Genomic DNA, 14807 nt, shown 5'->3' on the forward strand with positions numbered 1-14807 from the left:
TATATGCAGTCAGGGTTTTATGGGCATAAGCTCATTTCAGAACCTGAGGTAAAACATTTTTCTTCAACTGTAATTATTTTTATTAGTAAAAATTAACCTACAAACATCTTAATATTCTTGCCACAAACCAAAAGGTATGTGTTAGTCAGTCTCAGAAAACTTACTGTTTCCACGTACTCAGTAGAGGTAATACTCTGTGCACGTCTTCACACACCTTTCTAAATCACATGAAGATTAGTTTTTACAACTGCAGGAGAAAAGCAAAGCTCTGAGCAATGAGAAATGCACCACTTTTGAGTAGATGCCCCTCAACATATGCTTAATATTTAAACAGAAAAAGAAAAAAAAGAGAAAACCATATGCTGATAAAACTCAGTTTGCTATTCAGCATGTAAAATTTCTAGTTCATTTATCTATCTAGAAGCATGCATCCATATAGATATATGTGTAAGCACCCACACACTGCTGTTCCTCAGCAGTAAATAAAAAAGTGTATCCTCTCTCTAACCAGATATAAAAGAGGAAAAATGTGATGACCTTTCAGCTAATAAATTCAAATCAATTTCTGAAGTCATCATGGAGTCTAATCTCTCAATATACATAGGTTTAGCTTGCATTTCCTTTCTTTTGGGAAATCTGCGAGCTGAGTATGACCATTCATAAGTTTCTTTGACACTGTGGAAAGTCCCCTTCATCCCAAAGTGGTCATGCAGATAGAATCACAAAGGATTAAGAGGCCCAAAGCCATACACAGCTAGGGAAGAACGCGAGTCGGGAGTGCATGTCCGTACACATTCGTGCGCCCATTCTCATGCGCGTGAACAAACACATGATGACACAGAATGGTGCGGATTACAGTTACAGTGTTTTTTAAAAGTTTAAAGAAAATGGCAGTCAGGTTGACTCATTACTTATTTATAGGAGGCATGTGCACACCCAAATGGGTGGAACATGGCCAAGAAGCTTTTCAAGCCAGTGCAAAATTACTGGCAGAAGGCAGGACCCAACAGTTCTGCATTCCTACACAGCAGCTGCTTGTCAACAGAGGGAGGCATGAACGTACGTCTAAATTTACTTTCGATATCAGCACATAAAAAGAATTTTTTAGAATTTCTGGTAAAAGGGGAGTTTCCCACACATCATTTTACATTTTATCTTTCAAACCCACTGTTCAGTTGCTTAGCAAAATGCAAGTGGGACCACTTAAAAAAATTTAAAAACCACTTCAGTTCTGCGTGGTTTAGGTAACTTTTCTCATTATTTATTGGCTGGGAAAATCTTCTTGGGAGAGCACAGGGAGGAAGAGGAGGGAGTAGTTAAATACTGTAAACTAGTAATAATAAGCACTGAGAGACTCTTCTCATTTCTCAAAGAGTTTGACATGAAAGCAGAAGTAAAAAGTCAGTATCCATTTAACAAATGGTTAAGAAACTTTTTGGTGCCTTCATACAACATGCAATTTATTTTAATTCTTAGTCTTTATTAATACTTCTAGCTCATTAGAAGAAGAATATCAAACAACAAAAAAGTTAGTTAACTACATAACCCACACATATTATATAGCTTTCACACAAAGATTTCATAGCACATAAAGCAGTAAGCTACAAACTAGGCCCATCGATAGCTAACAGATTGGGAAACAGAGGCAAATGACAGCTTAAGTGAGTTGTGTAATGTGGCAGCAAAAGTCCAGAGCAGAGTCCCAGGTACAGGTCCATGGTAAGAGACTGCAGATTTATAGGTTATAAAAACTAACAAGAGGAGCATTAGTAGGAGAAAATGACTTTTTTAATTAATCCCCAAACTAAACGTCAGTCAGTCAACTAAAAGTCTGAAAACTGTTGGAGCTTCATTGAATTTAATATAACTAAATTACTGAAAATTTACTAAAATTTCAAGTACTAAAACCTCAACTGAGAGAGAACAACTACTGCATAGTCCACTACACACCACTCTACAAGAGACATGGAGCTGGAATGCTGGAGAAGACAGCTTGCTCCGAGTGCAATCATGGCTAGCCAGAGCCAGCACCAGTCAACCCACAGGCATGTCTTGGCTCTGCTGAAGATTTACCCTTGGAAAGATACTGGCTTTACTGTTACTGCAGTGGCTGGATATTCAGCCTGTTAAGAAGCGTGAACCCAGGAGCTCACATGTCTGATCAGCCTAAGGGCTGTTTAACAGCTATTCACTATATAAACAGACACACTGAGTCAAAATTGTATCAAACCTTAGCTGTCTGCTATGTCCTTCCACAAAAAATGCCCAGATTAGCACTCCATAAATTCTGCAGCTTGCAGAAGTGCATGGACACTCCATAGTCCACTCCAGGAAGAAAGACAAACTGATTAGCTTAAGCATGCAATGAAAATAGCTGCTGCTAAAACAGACAACATAGCGAAGCAAACTACAGAATACATGCGTGATCTTCTCCTGCCTTAGGAGACAACGGAGTGGTAAGAAAAAAGCTGGAGATGGGACATCAGTGGCAAAGTCTTTGCCACAGTTGGATTCTTCCTCCCACCCCTTAGTGAAATTAGAGTGAGAAAGTTCATTTGGAGAGTAAGGGTTATACTGAGAAAAACCACAAATGGACATGGAAGCATCAGCAGGTTAGCCCCATCAGCAGCTGAAGTGTCAGGGAAAGGCCAGCTCAAGTAAGATTTGGACCTGACTGGTATGATGAGGTAGGACATCACAAAAATCCTGAGAAAAGCAAGTCTAGGCTACCAGCGAGTAAAAGCAATACACGGTGCTGCAGGGCATGTACACAGAGATGGCTGAAAGGCAGAACTGCAGAAAAACTTGTGTGGGCTCTTCTTGCTCTCTCCATTATCTGTTTCTTCTGAAATAAAAATAATCCATCTTTGTTTCAGTTTTCCACTGAGATTCCTTTTACTTGTTTTTCTTCCCTATCATCTACTTCTATCCAGTATCTCTTAGAAATAAAAGCCACAAACTCAATTACTATCTCCACTCTGTTGTTGTGCCTATCAGCTTCAAAACTCTAAAACATTTGCTGTCAAGTGACAAAAACAATCCTTATGTTTTCACTACAACCACTTTTCTTCACTGTATACCACCATAAGAGCTGTCCTGCAGTGTATAAGGACCCTACATCCAGGATTTGCTTCAGGATTTAGTCACTTGGTTGCAGAAGTCTGCCACATTCTCTTCCACAGCAGAAGCAGGAAAAGTACTCTTTCCTTGCAACCGCTGTTCACATTTGCTTTAAATGCCAAAGAACTGACTTTCCTAGACCTGAACTTTACCTAGGTACTGACTTTACCTAGACCGTAAACTGGAGAACCTGCGAAACAGGCTCACTCTGTTTTCTGTCATTGGCAAAAATACTATTTCAAACAACTGTAACTTCAAAAAACACAACTCAAAACACCAAATCTTACATTTCTTACGTAGAGAAATTTCAGGTGCTCATTTTATTCTTACTGGCCAAAAACTAGGCACTAGCAAATGTACAGGTACCAGAATGGTAAAGGAGGAGGAGGATTACAGATCATATACTTAACACTGCCAGCAGAATAGGACAATGTCACTGAAAATGGAAGTCTACCTTATGTCCCATCCTTGTCCACTTGGCTCCCACACATATATCCACCTTGCCCATATATCTACGTTACTTAAGCTTTTGTGTAATTGCGTGCTGAACCAGATCAGGGAAGGAACTTGCATACAGACCAACCTCTTCTTTGCAAGTTTAATTTTAACTCATGTTAGTTTGCCAATCCCCAGCTTGCAGGAAGAGGAGGAGCATGGTGAAGCAGAGAGGAGTAGAGGCAGCAGCATGGCCTTCTGCATCAACAGTAAGTTATACATCCAAACCTGCCCAGGAAACCACTGCAAGTAGAATCTACCCTCCGTCTCACTTAACACTTTAGACACCTAAATTTTTTTCTGAACAGAGCCATACAAATCAATTAGAGTGAAAGACTTTTTTTTTTTTTTTAAATCTGCAATTTAAGACTCACAGATACCTTTTGTCCCATCAGAACTTGTTAACTGTGCCCTTGGTATGTAAAGCAAAATTGTGAGTTCAAAGGTGTGTCAAACATTGACTATTTTCACCTGTATCACTGTTGTTCCATTTAATAGATTTTTGCTGTAAGCTAATCTCTTTAATTTGTAAAATGACACACATAGTCAATTTAAACATTCTAAAGCTGTAGAGGAGCAATACAAGAGAAACTGAGGAATTCTTAGTCAATAAGTATTTAAAGTTATAATAAAAACACTTTAGGAACTTGGCTTGTTTTACAAAGTTAGTTTATACGACTATTGCAATGAGCAAGTTTCCGATTTCAGAATGCTGAAAGCAACCATTAACACAATTCTAGAGGGAAGGTGGGGGGGTAAAAATGTGTATTACTCTGGTGATTTTGATTTCCAACATTCATTTTCCAACCACTAGTTTTAATAACATTAAGCAGTACTCTAAAGAAATGCTCAAGGACATAAGTGGAATCTTAAATGAATTCCTCCATACGGTTTCTGTGAACTTAAAACATCTCATAGATAATACTTCCCTCCAGGAAAATACATCCTATTACAAATAGAAATTGCTTTTATCAAGTTCTAAAGGAAATGGTCTCTGCCTGCTTTTGTCCTTAAGCAACTAACATCAACTACAGAAGGGTTATTAGCACAAGAAAAAGTACAAAAATCCTTTCTGTTGCTAACATGGATGCGCACTGTGAACAGTATATGGAAGATCTCCATTTTTAGACGTGTCTGAAAAGTGAGGCCTTCGTTGAACATTCCAGTAGAATCTAAATAATTCACATTTAGGTGAGATCATAATACCCTGCAATACTATAGTCCACATGCTGCATCTTCTAACTTGCTATTGACTCAAGGTACAGAGCGCAAGTTTAGATTCCCTTCAAGCCCACAGTGTATACAGAGCACTTTAAAAAACAAAAACCTAGTACCAAAAGGTTCTTCCTCTAATATCTATCTATATTAACCTCTTGTTCATAATGAAATGGCTCAGCAGTTAAGGAGCCAGCAAATCCTCCCTCCTCTCATGCGTGGCTTTCAGGAACGCTGCTATGTTGAAAAGGCAAAATTATCATTGCCCAACAACATGCAATCCAACAACAAAATCCCACTCCAAATGGCTTGACAGGAGAACAAATGTATCGATTTTTATAGACTTACATCAACTCCAAGGTGTATAAACTGACACAATACTATTCAAAGAAATCAAAACTGTAATGCTCCTGTCCTATATTCTGTACTGCTTTGAATCTTGCCATAAAGTTACTGCTGAATATTTAACTGACAGGAATTAACAGCTTAGCCAAAAAACTGTACCTAAAAAGTCACTTAGCACCTTTCAGCTACCTTCAGGATCACAGAATGATAAAATAGTTTGAGTTGGAAGGAACCTTTTATGGTCATCTAGTCCAAATCCCCTGCAATGAGCAGGGACATCTTCCATTACATCAGGTTGCTCAGAGCCCCGTCCAACCTGACCTCAAATGTTTCCAGGGATGGGGTTTCTACCACTTCCCTGGGCAACCTGTTCTAGTGTTTCACTACCCTCACTGTGAAAAATTTCTTCCTTCTATCTGGTCTATATCTCCCCTCTTTTAGTTTAAAACCATTACCCCTTGTCCTATCGCAACAGGCCCTGCTAAAGCCCGAAACAACTCCAATATGGTAAAAAATTGAAAGATAGACTACATGAAATTATTTTCTTATTTCTACAAGTATGAGCGTGAGCGTATTTGGTGTTATCTTCCTCAGTTTGGGCACTTTCCTAAATTTGTACTTGTGTCCAAATGACATATAAGTCTGACATCAGAAAAGATTCAAGGTAAACATAAAAGTTATACTGATTTAGAACCACAATTGAATTTAATCTTTTAAAAACACTTGCACTTTCATTTAAGAATTAACAAGGTGCATTTTAACAATAAAATAATTTGATCTGGTGGCAGATGATGCTAGAATGACCTGTTGAGCTTTCTGCCACCATCTCCAACTGCATGTTTCTTCTGCGCCAGCTCCTGCAAACACATAAGCTCCCAGTAAGACCCCTCAGGGAGCTAATGCTGTAGAAAATGAGCTCTGCAGGAGAAAAGTGAATATTTTCTTTGGGTTAACTCCCTGAATGAGCTCACCATGAGTCAGGTGAGTGTCACCTGCCAGGCCATTAAAATGGGTTGCAATGCCTAGTGGTAGTGGAAAGGGGCACGAGACTGTCTCCTTGTGGTAGAAACTATCCATTACCTCAGCCCAAGGACAGGACACATGTTGCAAGCCTGCAAGTTCACATGTTCACCAGTTTTATTCTTCTGTCATGCTTTTACTGGCTACTGTAGATCTTAAAAATAAGAGTAACAATTTTACCGTATCTAAAAATACGGATCCATTGAGAACCGAGGTTTTTTTAAAAAGCGTATTTGGTATTCTACTTCAAGAACTCTGATTTAAGAGAGTACCAAACTAAAATTTAAACTCTTCAAATACCTCCAAGCAAGTACTCTCGCAAATACCTAACCTCCCATGTTCCTGGCTTTTCACTGCAACATTTGTTAAATAAATTCTAAAGGTCATTTCCATAGCTCAGGAGAATTTGACTAATATTATGATAAATATTCTTGGAGAACCTAATTAAAAAAAAAACAAAACAAAACCAAAAACAATTAAATAAGTGTAACATTACTTTTATGGATGTCACTATCTTTGATCTACATCCAAATGCATGCTAAAAATAGTAAGAGCAGGGTTATATTAAACCAGGAAAGTACAAGGTGTCTTGATGCAAAATTTGGTTTACATAAAATAGAAAAATATTCTTACAGCAGACGTAACTTAAAACAGCTAAAAGGAAAAACACCAGACAAACTGCTCCCCATCTTAAGACAACACTGAAGAGCTGATATTTATGTATTATGCAAGAAACTGATCCCAGTGCTATCATGCCTGAGGTACCACTCCTAGGAGCAAAAGTCACTGGTATGAGCATATGAATAAAAATTAAAGATATATAAAATTTTTGGTTCACCAAGAATTTAAATTTGTTACTAAATAATTACATTTACTCCTAATTTTAAGAACAGACAGTACACATCCAGAATAACATCCGTTTTTTCTTACTATGTTCAAGATGCAAAATAACTATGCAAAATACCTGAATTCTTCAGAAGTGTGCAATAATTTTTAAAAAGGCAAAAAGATTCTGAATACACCTTTAAATCAGCAAGGTACCAAAGGGATTTTTTTAAATGGCTTCCTTTCTTTCACTGAGGTACCCCAGAATCCATTAACTAAAATTTATTTGCATACCAAGAACACATTAAGACTTCACAAATTTCTGTTCTTCTCCCTTCTCAATTATGCCAACATCAATCAAGCACTATGATTCCACAGCCAGGAAAAATAGTTGTCTTTTTCGTAACAGTAACCATCACCTCCCAAAGTTCCAAGAGAAAAGATGGAGACTTTAGGCACCAGCTTTGCTGCAACATCAACAACAGATAAGACCTGTAAAGTAACAGCACTAGTCATGCAAAGCACCTAGTGCTGCAGGCTGGAAATAGCAACACCAGTAAAAAAATTCTCTAGGGTATTTGTTATTATTATCCTAGATACCATCTTGTATTTCCTATCAAGTTCATGTATTGCATTTGAGTGTATATATACATTTAATAGTTCCATGAACACATACACTTCCCTTAAACATATCTGAACATAGACTTTTCAGGTGTTCCTTCTCAGGCTGTATCTAATTACATCTCAGCACTCTGCCAAAGCAACAGCTGTCTCCTTAGGAAAGTAGTAATTGTGGCATGAATATCAGGGTTGTACTTGCTTCCTGCTTTTGCTCATGGCTACTATTCCAAAAGGAAAAAAACAAAAAACCAAAAACCACACAAATATACTAACATCTGGAATTTAACAGAAAAACTGACAATAAATACCAAGGAACGAGGTAAAAAAAATGATTCATACCAAAACCCCACTTCTGGCCACTGTTACTAGGTATCGTGACAAAAATTAAATTTTTATTTCAGAAAATATCTGTGACTTCTGGCTTGGTTTATCCATATCTTTTAAGAAAACATTTGCTCTACATCCCAAAATTAATCCAAGCCCCTGTTTACTATTAAAGAGTCAAGAACAATCCATGTCTCACAAAACTTAATTAGCGATTGTAAGTTTCTTTGACATACTGGGGCAACTACAAAAAATAACCAAATAAAAGCAGTGGCTTTATACACAGATTACACTACAATTCCTACCATATCTACTGCTGATGATACAATAGCATTATTAGAATGGATTTGGTATATTAACCATGAGGTTGTTTGTCTCATGCCAAATATTCTAGTTAAAATGCAAGTGGCAGCAAATACTATTCTTTTTGCAGCCCTTGGTAGCACTTCACTTAAGTATGAGAAGTGGTGGGAAACTTTAACAGGAAAAGGGTAACTAAGACACGGCAACTGGCTGCCCTCGTAATCTGCAGTCAACTTAAAGAGCCACTTCAGGTCATGAGAAATTTCAAGATGACAACTCTTTCGTAGTTCTCTTCCCACGGTCAGAAAAAATACCACATGGAAAAGAAATACTCCACAAAAAAACTACTCTTTCACTAGCTTTCATGGTAACTTGCACGTAAGCCAAACAATGCACAAGGGTATCAATCACTTTCCCACTTAAATGCCTTTTCAGAGTCATGCACAAACTTATAAGAATGTTCAACCAACATATATCAGCTGGCTCATGTACTGTTTTCGGATATTGATATCTGCAATCCTTTTACCGGATCTAGCATCATTGTCTGAGCTCAGATGACTCAGATAAAAACAATGTGAAAACATAGTTTGTTTTCATGTTTAAAGTCTCCATTGGTCTCCTGCAACAATAACAGGAAGAGCTGTACGGATCGATACGCAAGACTACTAATAGGACTTTTCTTCTCCTACCAACAACACGCACGTGAAACTTTCTTAACCAGGTAATACATGCAACACTTACCAGATCTCTGTGGAGCACCCAGTTTGCATGGAGGTAATGGATTCCATCGAGGATCTGGTAGAGTAGGGATTTAACCATAGATCTTGGCAACTGCATGGGCTTTTTATTTGCTTTTGAGGCACGGTGAAACTTGATAATATGCTAGAAATAAAACAAGTAGAAACATGAAGCATGTTAGACAAGTAAAAAGGTTTTTTGTTGTGTTGGGTCTTTTTAAAACTATTAACACTAAATAATGGAATGAAATACAAAGTTTGTTGAACTTTGCAATTAAAAGTAATAGTGATGTGCTCACAATTTTCTTAAATTGTTTTTGTTCTCCAAGTTGCTTTAAAAACCAGCTGTCAAACTTTTGTTAATATCTGAAGACTGGCTACTTACCTCCAGTAAAGTGTCTTAGACATTCTTCTCCCTCCCTCCCTCCTCCCCACTGCAGATCCTCTCATCCTCAGCTGCTAGAGCAGAAGCTTCCAAACCAGCAGTATCTACCAAAAAGAGGATCACACTTCACACCTTCCCGTCTCCTCTCCAAAAACACCCAGGACAGAGCACTTGCAACTACTTTACTATTCCCTCCTAAATCACAATCCCAGTAGAGAGAGATTAAATAAATACTTAAATGTTTTAAGGGCAGGGGGAAAAATAAAAAAACACATTAGGGTGAGATCATGTGCAAACATCTAAGAAGAGTTGTACTCTAACTTCCAAGTTTTGGCTGCATACTTCATTGATGACAAGCTAGTGGTTCTTGGATTACAGAAGTCAGCCCACTAAAGGACAAATACTGCTTGAAAACACAGAATGCGAAAAAGGACTCCAGCATTAGTCAGCTGAAGGAATGAAAACAAGATTATGAAGAGATTGCTGAGAGATCATGAACTATTCATAAACTAATTAATATTTATTGTAAGATCAATGTGGAAATTATGGGTTAGGTTTGGGTTTGCTACCCCATACAAGAAATAAAGTAGGATGAGGCCCTTCTACCTTTTCAATCCTCAGACAAGTTGGGGCTATGCAAGGCACAAACCCAATCTTAACATATTGCCATTCAGCAAACAACTAAATCCATTCATTCAGATTTAAAAAAAAGAAAAAAAAAAGAAAAAGAAAACAGAGAACCCCACTCCTCCTTTTTGAAGGTGATTCAAAGAACCATCTCAAATAACAAAACAGTTTTCAATTATGTGCTTTTTGAAAGACAGAAATAATAAAAGCAGTTTGCATTTTTACTGAAAGCTATTCAAAATGCTAATCTGTAGAGTGACAAGACTACTAATTACCCAATTCTTTAAACAGGATTTGTCTAGTTCAAGATCATTCCCCTGCCCAGGTTAAAGAGGTAGCCAGTGGCTGTGCTTTCATTAGACCTCTGCTCCCTCCACCACCAGCCCCTGCCAAGTTTGTCACTACCATTCCCAATGAAAATGGTAACGGGTTAATTTTTCCTCACAGTAAATGTTACCTTTGGCTGCCACCAGTACTTTAGCCACTGTCAAGACTGTGCTTAGCAAAGGTGAAGACAATATTGTTTAAAGATAAATAAAGCAAAAAAACCCAAATTAATTAGAACAAGAGCCCTCTTACTCTCTATCAACAGCAATGTTCCCACTGAGCCTTCCACTACTACATGTACAACAGTGATGGCTGTTTATTAAAAAGCAGTAGAAATCTACAGGATTATCAGTTTTTAATATACAAATGAGGATTAGTAAACATACCAAGCTCTTAGTACCTGATCCTTTAATTGTGCAATCATTCTGAAAATTATAATGGAAAGCCTTAAGGGATCATCTCCTTAGAAAAGTTTTTTCTTGTCATATCACAAGATTCTATACCAAAACTTCAACTGGGAGTCACAGAATCATTACAGTTGGAAAATACCTTTAAGATCACCAAGTCCAACGATCAACGCAAAACCCTACCTTCCAGTACCACACAATGCTCACCAGATAATGACCTTCATGTGTACTTACAATATGATTTATAAACCAGTAACAATACCATAAACCCTAAATTAATACCTTTATTAATACACAGTATGAAAAATTACAGGAGCAAAGGTCACATTACAGAGACACATGAACTCAGTTCAGCCCTTTTTCAAGGTGCATGTAGTCACTGAAAGGGATTTCTATACCCATTTAAAAACTGACTAGTATCCACACAAAACATTAATCCTTATAATAAAGGCATATAGAAAAATGAAACTGAAAAAAAGGGACTCATGGGACACAACTAACCATGGATGCATTGTAGAGGAACATTCTGCCTCCGGCCCTACCACAGCCCATCTGGTACCTCTTGAGGAAGGCAGCATGATGGCACCAGGCTGGTGCTCCTGCTGTCTGCCCCTGCCCTCCCCTGTGTCTCCCTGGTTCCTTCCAACGGATTGGGAACCCTGCCAAAGGTTTTGTCCTGTGAGAAACTAAAGCACCGAGCAGACACTTAAAGGAACGGAAGAATCTGTTCAGGAACAAGATACTATTTAGTAATCAAGCAACTACGAGTACGCCAGGGCCATCCACTCAATCGGCAAAGCAAAACTTACACCAGGGTAGAGGAGGGGAAGGTTTCCTGCAGCAACTCAAAGCAGCAGCACCCTTCTCATTCCACAGGAAAGCATAGGTGAGCTTCTGAGGCAGACAATCTGCCCTTATGCTGAGCTTTGTGTATGCAAGTTACCTCTAAACTAGAGCTAGCACAACTAAATCAGCGTAACGCTAAGCTAAGTTACCCAGACAGACTTGCCAGCCATGGCTGACCACCACACTTACCAAAGCTGGCTCATGCTCCAGAAGACAGACGAGTTTGCTCTTATCTGCCTCTGAAATACCACTTTGACACATCCTAAATCATTGCTCTGATGTTAGTTTGTCCCAGTCAGAAAGGCTAAGAAAGCACACTCCTTGAAGGAGTTCTTGAATTGCAGAAGTAAATTAAAAGTTATAGTTTTGCCTTAAGCAAGCAATACCACCATAATAAAATTGATAAAATTCAATTTCCTACAAAAGCAAATTAGAATTATTGTTGCCAACTTACTCTACAGACATTTATATTTGTCAAATCACAAACTTCACCCCATCACGGTTTAGATTAGAGAACTGAACAAAAATTAAACTAAAAACATACTGCAACGCCAAGCAGTACAGGCAATTAAAAAGCTGAATTTGGTCCATGCCATTGGAATGAATCCATAGTGCTTGTGACCAAGTCCTACTCTCAAGAGTTTTGTGAAAAAAGTAGGTCACCTGATTTCTTGTATGCAACTAGCCATATGAAAAAAGACCAACACACATAACCAACACTAAACAGCAATTTTAATGGCAGTATCCATCTAAGAAACAAAAGGGAAAATAGGTGCCATGGCTGAACTGCATCTCTTCTACTGGAGGGAGCAAGTCCAAGCTTTTTCTTATTTCTTTATATTTTCAGAATTATATCTGTATGTCCCTACTACTGTTGTGGGAAAATATTCCTTAAATTAAAAAAAAAAAAGCATCAAAATAGAAATAAATGAATGGTCATAACAATTTGACAAAAATTTTGGAGATGAGGCAGACCAGGTGTACAGTAAGCTCCAAAGCAAAGGATGCCATATCAGCACAAGTATGCTGAAGGAATGTTTCAATTGGAACAAATTCTGCTGACTTCAGCTATGTCAGGGAGATGTACTCTTTCCATGTCAAAACATTTAAGATTTAGTAGTTTAAATCCAAGACCCTAGGTGTAGAAAAGGGTGCAGATGAGAGCACAGACTGGACGTTCTTTATGTGTAACTACACTCTGCGAGGGAATGAGGCATTCTCTACTAGCTTCTTATGGCCTCAAGTTGCACCAGGGAAGGTTTAGACTATTAGGAGAATTTTTTTTACTGACAGAGTGGTCAAGCATTGGAACAGGCTGCCCAGGGAGGTGGTGGAGTCGCCATCACTGGAAGTATTAAAAAAACATGTAGATGTGGCACTTCAGGACATGGTTTAGTGAGCATGGTGGTGTTGGGTTGATGGTTGGACTTGATGATCTTAAAGGTCTTTTCCAACCTTAACAATTCTGTGATTCTTCAGTTTCTGAATAGTCCCAAAGTGCAGCCTCAAGTACAGCATGTAACAGCCATAATCTTAAGCCTAAAGAAGGTATGGATAATTTACAGGAATTATAGGAATTGTAACCTACATTTCTCATTCCTCAGATGACTGCCCTAACCATTACGCTTCAAAACCACACTCCTCCTTTCTCTGATTCAATAACTCATTTTGCAGAATAGCACAGCATCAAGACTGTCCTGTGAGCTGGGAGTACAGACTTCAAACCTGACAGGTACAAAGGACATTCTGCATCTCTCTGGGAACCAGGTTATCTTGGATACCCCAGCTTCTAGCTCTCAGGTGTGCTCAAGTTCTTTGCTGAATGTTACCCCTAATGGGTAACCACTAAGAACGAAGCATGAGGATTTCCACAATCCAGTCAAGTCAAAGAGGTATGTTTGTAGCAAGAAGATGAGTAGGGTCAAACAGTTTCAGCATTCTCCCCATCTTTTTTCACTGTCACTCCCTAAAGCTAACTTAATACCCCTGTGCTGACAGGCCACCCAGCCACAACTGGAAAACACCCAGCCACATTCAGCAAAAGTTCAGGGAAGTCTAAATTGTCAGTGTGCCCTATATCAGTCACATGCTACAGAATAAAAACCCATCTCAATGTTATCCATCCATAATTTCATTTTAATTAGTTCATTAGAACACTGTAGATGCAAGCTCTCCTTCTGATGTATCTAAGATGCTTCAAAATAAAAGAATAATTCTTGACATATGAGGTAAATGAAACTCCAAGCAATATTCAAATCTATTCAGCAAAAGTAGCCAAGTCACTTTCCCTGTCTGTGCAACTGTATTTTCAGACTCCTAAATCTTCACAGAATCACTAAGGCTGGAAAGGACCTTCAAGATCATCAAGTCCAACCATTAATCCAGCGCCACCATGCCCACTAAACCATGTCCTGAAGCACCACATCCACATGTTTTTTGAACACTTCCAGTGATGGTGACTCCACCACCTCCCTGGGCAGCCTGTTCCAATGCTTGACCACTCTCTCAGTGAAGAAATTTTTCCTAATATCCAATCTAAACCTCCCCTGGCGCAACTTGAGGCCATTTCCTCTCGTCCTATCACTAGTTACTTGGGAAGAGACCAACACCCACCGCGCCACAACCCCCTTTCAGGTAGTTCTAGAGAGCGATAAGGTCTCCCCTCAGCCTCCTCTTCTCTAGACTGAACAACCCCAGTTCCCTCAGCGGCTCCTCATAAGACTTGTGCTCCAGATCCCTCACCAGCTTCGTTGCCCTTCTTTGGACACTCTCCAGCACCTCAACATCCTTCTTGTAGTGAGGGGCCCAACACTGAACACAGGATTCAAGGTGTGGCCTCACCAGTGCCGAGTACAGGGGCACAATCACTTCCCTGCTCCTGCTGGCCACTCTATTTCTGATACAGGCCAGGATGCTGTTGGCCTTCTTGGCCACCTGGGCACACTGCCGGCTCATGTTCAGCCGGCTGTCAACCAGCACCCCCAAGTCCTTTTCCGCCAGGCAGCTCTCCAGCCACTCCTCCCCAAGCCTGTAGCGTTGCATGGGGTTGTTGTGGCCAAAGTGCAGGACCCGGCACTTGGCCTTATTAAACCTCATACAGTTGACCTCGGCCCATCGATCCAGCCTGTCCAGAGCCCTCTGCAGAGCCCTCCTACCCTCCAGCAGATCAGCACTTCCACCCAGCTTGGTGTCATCTGCAAATTTACTGAA

At 39.2% G+C, this 14807-nt stretch overlaps 1 protein-coding gene across 2 annotated transcripts in view; it reads right to left on the minus strand.

Annotated features, from left to right (window-relative positions):
* Positions 1-14807, minus strand: part of CDK19 (cyclin dependent kinase 19) — a gene marked incomplete at both ends in the record, with an annotated part of 132433 nt that overhangs the window by 57977 nt on the left and 59649 nt on the right. For both annotated transcript variants that reach the window (XM_081997319.1, XM_081997318.1), the window contains one exon: positions 9010-9150. In XM_081997319.1, the coding sequence (XP_081853445.1) occupies positions 9010-9150 (141 nt within the window). The remainder of the gene's footprint in view (positions 1-9009; positions 9151-14807) is intronic.

This window comes from Phaethon aethereus, assembly GCF_964289735.1.
Source record: "Phaethon aethereus genome assembly, chromosome: 3".
Classification (NCBI taxonomy): domain Eukaryota; kingdom Metazoa; phylum Chordata; class Aves; order Phaethontiformes; family Phaethontidae; genus Phaethon; species Phaethon aethereus.